Source organism: Octodon degus, unplaced genomic scaffold (genome assembly GCF_000260255.1).
Source record: "Octodon degus isolate 3935 unplaced genomic scaffold, OctDeg1.0 scaffold00006, whole genome shotgun sequence".
Classification (NCBI taxonomy): domain Eukaryota; kingdom Metazoa; phylum Chordata; class Mammalia; order Rodentia; family Octodontidae; genus Octodon; species Octodon degus.
In genome coordinates, this window is record NW_004524582.1 from 31201522 (window position 1) to 31207522 (window position 6001).

General features: G+C 60.8%; 1 protein-coding gene across 1 annotated transcript in view; it reads right to left on the minus strand.

Moving 5' to 3' along the window:
* Ablim2 (actin binding LIM protein family member 2) overlaps positions 1 to 5983 on the minus strand; it is a 120879-nt gene extending 114896 nt beyond the window's left edge. Inside the window, exon 1 of the mRNA XM_023699833.1 lies at positions 5862 to 5983. Within this exon, the coding sequence (XP_023555601.1) occupies positions 5862 to 5871 (10 nt within the window). The 5' untranslated portion in view covers positions 5872 to 5983. The remainder of the gene's footprint in view (positions 1 to 5861) is intronic.
* Between the last annotated feature and the right edge of the window lie 18 nt (positions 5984 to 6001).

Here is a 6001-nt window from a genome sequence, read left to right on the forward strand (position 1 = left end):
TTCATCTTCAGCCAGCGTGAAGGGGCCACGAGCAGGGAGGAGGAAACGGCTGGCCCGGAGACAGAGGGCTCCGGAAGTGCTGGCGTCCAGCTGCCTTAGCAGACTCTGAGACGGGGAGCCTGACTTACAGGGGAAGGAGGAGGGAGGGTGCTGGCTGGGAGGCTGAACAAGGACACTGAGATGGGGGCTATCCCGGGCTGTAGGCAGGCCCAGCTGTGTGGTTTGTACTTAGCTGCCTGTCCCCCAGGCCTCACGCACCAAGCTTCAAGCCCCCCCAAGCCTCATGCCATTCCGAAAGGTGACTGGGTAACTCATCCATGGATTCCTCCTCCCATGAGTTTAGAGCTAAACGCAATGTGAGGAGGTGGGGCCTGGGGGGACGAGGGGGGCCTGGGGGGCGCGGCCTGGAAGCTCCTCCCTTCTCTCTGCTTCCTGCGCCCCATGCCCTGAGCGACTCCCCTCCACCAGGCCCCTCTCCCTGAATCCTGCCCACTGCAGACTGCAACTTCTAAACCATGCACCCAGATCAACCTCTCCTTTAATTGTGGGTGCTGGGCATTGTGTCCCAGCGAGGAGACCCAAACCACGCCAGAAGAAAAAGGGACTCCTCTTGGTCTTAGCCTCTTTCTGTCTCCTGACCAGTTCTGGTAACACTGGCTGCCTGCCACCTGGGTTGTACCTTCTCAGGGAGGTAACTGAGACAACTTGGTGACTTCGGCGACTTCTACACATGGAGTCTCAGGGGGGCTGTGTGAGCCAGAAAGGAGGTGCAGTGCTGTCAGGAGGGCCTAGGACTGGGGTGGGGCAGGGGAAGCAGGGACCTGAGGGTCCAGGTTGTGGGGACACAGGTGGGCTCCATCTGGAGAGAACGGCTGTTGTCTGCACGGTCTGAGACTGGGACCCCGGAGGGACCTGACGAAGGAGAGGGGACAGAAGGCAGGAGACAGGGACCAGTCCAGCCCTAGAGAACAGCACTGTGCCTTGGGGTTCGGGTGAAGTGCAGCAGGAGACCTCACTAAGAAGCATCACTGAGATGCCCCCACTGAGCCAAGACCACGGAGACAAAGTCCTCGTGCCACCCGCAGGCTGAAGAGCACAGGGGAGGGGAGGGGCAGGAGGGGGGGGTCAGCCAGCCAGAGACGGGAGCCTGGGGCTGCTAAGGCAGGCCACTGGGGCTGCAATCCCAGCCCTGCCACTGCCACAAGCCCTGTGGCACCAGGCTACCAACAGGACCTCCCCGCCAGGCATCCCTAAGCAGCCCCAGAGGTGTCATGCAGATCCCAGGAGAGAACAGATACAAGGGCCAGCCCAGGGCCAGGGAAGCACTGGCGGGCCACACTGCTGTGACATGCGAGCCCGTCCTGCCCGCTGTGGCCCGACATCCTAGATGCCTGAGCTGCGTGGCAGTGGAAAAATTCCTTGAGTAAACCAAGACACTGTGCTCAGGTTGCTGGGCCTGGGCACCAGACCTGGGCAGCCTAGGGCCGGGCTTCAGCGGCTCGGGACCCACAGAACCACCACCTAGCGCCCCATGCTTCTGCTGTGCATCCCTGGACCTTCCTGCAGCTGCTCTTTTACCTGTGCTCCCAGCCTCTGCTCTGTGCCAGGGGTAGGTGCTGAGCAACTGGCACGCTCACTCCTCCAAGGCCCTGGGCAGACAGAGGGGAAGCCAGGAGCTCAAGGAATAAACAATAAGATTGGGTGGCAGAGCCAGGCGCGAGCCCGGGGCCCTGCTGGAGGGGCACGCAAGTCCTCCAGAGGCCGGGCACAGGTCGAGAGGAGAATGGGCCCCAAGGTGACCCTGCAGAGCAGGGCTCACAGGTGCCAGGCCTGGGTGGGCATCAAGCCGGCAGCTGTCAGCATGAACGACCGCAGCCCAGTCCGGCCCGGGGACAGGGCCTGTTTAAAGGGCCAGTGACAGGACAGACCCCTGCACAGGCTGAGCCCTCCCCACTCCTACCAGGGCTCTACTCAATCCACCACCCCAAGAGCCCAGAGCACATCCAACTCAAAACCTTTCTAGAAAATACTGAAGGACCTCACTGATAGAAACTGAAGAATCAGTTAGAGGATCTTGGGGCTAGTTAGAGGCCACCTTCAGTGTCGTGACACAGGTACAAAGGCTCAGTGGCCAGTCCTGGGGCTACCAGGGGCCTTCCAGGTGCGATTCCTGATAATCTTGGGGTCACAGGCATTTGTCTCTGTGGACGTCATGTAGAACAGGGCCACGCAGCGAATATGCTGGGCAGTGCTAAGCGGCGGTCGGGAGACGCCACCTCCACTGCACGCAGAGGGGGACCTGCTGGATGGACTCCTACTTCTGACCGGGGCCGCCCTCCCTGGAGCTCGGAGCAGCACTGTCTCCTCCCTTAACTCGCAAAGCCCACCGCACCCACGGAGGGACACCTGGGCAGGGACAGACAGCCTCGCTCTTCCTCCTGCCACCGCCACTGAGAACATGCTATTTCCTTCTAGTCTTCCTTGATGTGTTGTTTTCGTAGAGTTGAGGTCAGACATGATAAGCTATTTGAACTTCAGCTGTCTCTAAAGCAATCTGCTTTTCTTAGGCATTTTCCTGCTAACAATAACAACATTGATCATGGACATCATTCGCTATAAAGTGTCTCCTATCCCAGCCCCACTTGAATGTCCGTCTCGGGAAGACACAGATTTTGTTTGGTCTGCTGCTAACCCCCAGGGTCTGCAGCAACACAGGCCCAAGGCAGGCGCATACCAGAGCTTGTGGGACGAATGAATGACTCGCTCACACCCATCACTCGTGCCACACTAAGGGGCCGCCTAACTTTCTGCTCAGGCTAGGACGGCCAAGGGGGTACGTCCTCATGGCCACACCACTGGCCACCCTGGGTTAGGGGAAGCACATGTCTCTGTCCCCAGTGCCCAGACCCACACAACCCAGGATCAAAGGATAGGGCTCAAATTCTGGATGGGCTACAGTTTCTCCTTCTGCAGGCTTCAGATTCCCCTCTGGGTTTCCTCAAGTTCCCTCCAGCTCCTTCTGCAGTAGCCCTGGGTGCAGAAGACTGAGCCAGGCCTCCTAGGCCCTCTGGCTATAGTTTAACCCCAAAATTTACAAGTGGTAGTCCCAACCCTAACACCGTAGAATGGGACTACATTTGGAGACAGGACCTTTACAGAAGCTACTAAATTGACTTAAAGATCCCCAGAGGAGGTCCCAGTCAGTCTCACTGTTGTCTTTAGAGGACGAGACCAGGGGGGACACAGTCACACTCAGAGGGACGGACACAGAGAAAGTGCCTAGGAGGAGGAGCTACCCCACCCACACCTCGCTGGGTTTTCTAAGTTCCAGCATGGTTGGAAAATCATCTTCTCCTTTTTCAGCTGCCTGGTTGGGGCTCTGTACTCTAGGAGCAGATCAGCTACCCCCCAGGAACCTCTGCAAGCACACTCCTACCTGCCAGGCCTGCAGCTGCCCAGGGGGCACATCCAGACTTAGGCACAGCCTGTGCCTCGCTCACGGACCCGGTATCCATGGGGGCAGAGCTGGTACTGTGACCGCCTCGCCCTCCACCACTTCAGGCAGGCACCCTCTCCCTGCCCCACCCCACCCATTGTGACCACATGCGCTACAGCTGCCCCATACCCACAAGACCAGGGTTCAGTGTGGGGGGCTGGCATTGCCCACAGAGCTCAAGGCAGTTTTCCATACATCTGGGGAAACCAAGATGTGGGGAGTCTCACAGCTGGTGTGCTGGATTCAGACCCAACACTCACACGACTAAGAGCTCTGTCTCTTCCTACTTGTCATGGTGCTGGGTAAACAATCCCCTGACACCCAGAGTCAATAGCCAGCCAGAAGGTGAGACCCCGGCGGGGCCTCTGAGTCACACTTGTGCCAATCCCAAGATGAAGCCATGGCTCTGTGGTACAAAGGATAGGAGGGCTGTGCTCTGCTGGTCATGCCCATCGGGCACTGGATACTGGCCAGCTGATGCCCAGCCATGCCACCTGGTGCCAAGCTCTGGGAGGATGCCACACTGCCCCAGGGAGGGCCTCAGGACACTTGCCCTCCTTGCCCTTTGCTGATGCTGGGAGCTCCCGATCGGCTAGACACTCACACGTCTGTGCCAGGCCCAGGGACCACAAGTTCTGCTCACCCCACCTCAAGGCGCCTGAAAGCCACCCTGTGGGCCTGACTGGCTGGGGTCAGGGTTGGGCCCGAGCAACAGGTGAGTGGGGTGCACAGGGATCCAAGGGGCCAGAATGGGCTTGGCTTCCCTGTAAGGACCACCCTGACTTTCTGAGGGCCTGTGGTGACCTGTGGCGACCTGCGGCTTTCTCATCTTGCACCCTGTTCCCTCTGGCCCACCAGTGCTACTGCATTTCCAAGTCAGGAAGCCAAGCTCAGGAAGGTGACCCCATGCCAAGATCAATACCATGGCTCAGACCCCAGCCCCATGCCCCCCCCCCCACATCCCCGGCTGTCCTGCCCCAGGACAACAACTACAAATGCATGGGAAAGGGGAGCCATGCTCCTGCTGCGGCTCCTGATTACAGGAGAGACCAGAGGTATCAATTATAGCCACAGAGCATGAAATTACCCAGTGTGCACCCAGCCATTATCCCCACCTGCCATTAGGTAAACACCTGGAGGTCCTGCCAAGTCTTGGGGCGCCGTCCCAGCCACCCCCAGACAGGAGGCTGGCCATCTCAGAAATCCTCTTCCAAAGGATTCCGCCTCCATCCGCCTGCCACTTGCTCTCAGCCACTCTCTCCAGACGCCCACTGCAACAGCAGTCCCTTTTCCCTGGGCAGTGGGGGAGGGGAGCTGCTCCCTTGGGAGGGGTCCCTGAGAATGTACCCCCACTGCCTCCTCTAGGCCAGGAGCCCACAGTGAGCCATGACCATCACTCATTTGTTGTCTGACCTTCTCCCCTTGGGAAGCACTGACCCTGCTGGTTCCCCATGGCCAGGGGCCACACTGCAGTGGGCAGGGAGGCAGGCTTGGAGGGAAGCACACGGGCCACTCCGGGGGTCCAACCCTCACCTGACTGAGTGAGCCCAGCGACTCCAGCCCCGTGAGCCTCTAGTCTCCAGTCGCACCCTGAAAAGCAGTGAGGCTCCTCCCCTCTGGGGAATGCGGGGACCAGCCCCAGCAGATGCAGGCCCCAGGAGGCTCTGGGAAGGGTACATCTCCGGCAGGGGTGTAGATGTCCATCCCTCCCCAGACTTCTATCTCTGTTTCCCCGACTGTGCAAGGGACGGCTGTTTTGCTGCTGCATTTTCCAGCTCCGCAAAGGCTGTCAGGTCCCGATGGGTGGGTGCAGCGGATGAGGCCGGGTGGGACGCTCAAGGGCCAGGGCTGGAGAGGGATGAGCTTAGGCAGATTGGGCTAGGTCCCACACGCACACGGGCTCCCGGGCCTCAGATTTGGGCGCCGGCAACCCAAACACCAAGAGTGGCCTGACGCCCCCAACCCGAGCACCGGAGGAACCGCGCCAGGGCGGCGCCCCTGCTGCAGAGCCCGGCCGGCCATCGCATTTCTCTTCGGGCCTGGGATGCGAGGTCCCGTGGCCCCTCCCCCAGACCCTCTGGCCTTCTGCAGCCAACTCCCCAGGACAGCAAAGGAGGGTCGCCTGCTCGTCAGCCCTGCGCAGTCACCTGGCCGGCGCGGTAGCCAGCGACTCCTGTGCCTCCCCGGGCAAAGGGACCAGGCCTAAGCGCCCCACCCCCAACGGGCTACAAACCCCAGGTGCAAAAGTTGGTGGTGCCTCCGGGCAATTATGCTTCTGCAGCAGGTGCAGCCTACGAATGTCACCCAGCCCTGGCGGCGCCGGCACGCAGCGGGGCCGCGCGGATCTCCGGTCCCCAGCTCTCACCTGCACTCATCACGGCGACCGATCCGAGCCAGGGCGCTCGTGGCGCTGCGGCACCAGACGCCGGGCCGGAGGTACCGCGACCGCTAGCTCCTCCGCGAGCCCGGCAGCCCTGCGGCGCCGCAACCCGCGCCGCCCGCCCC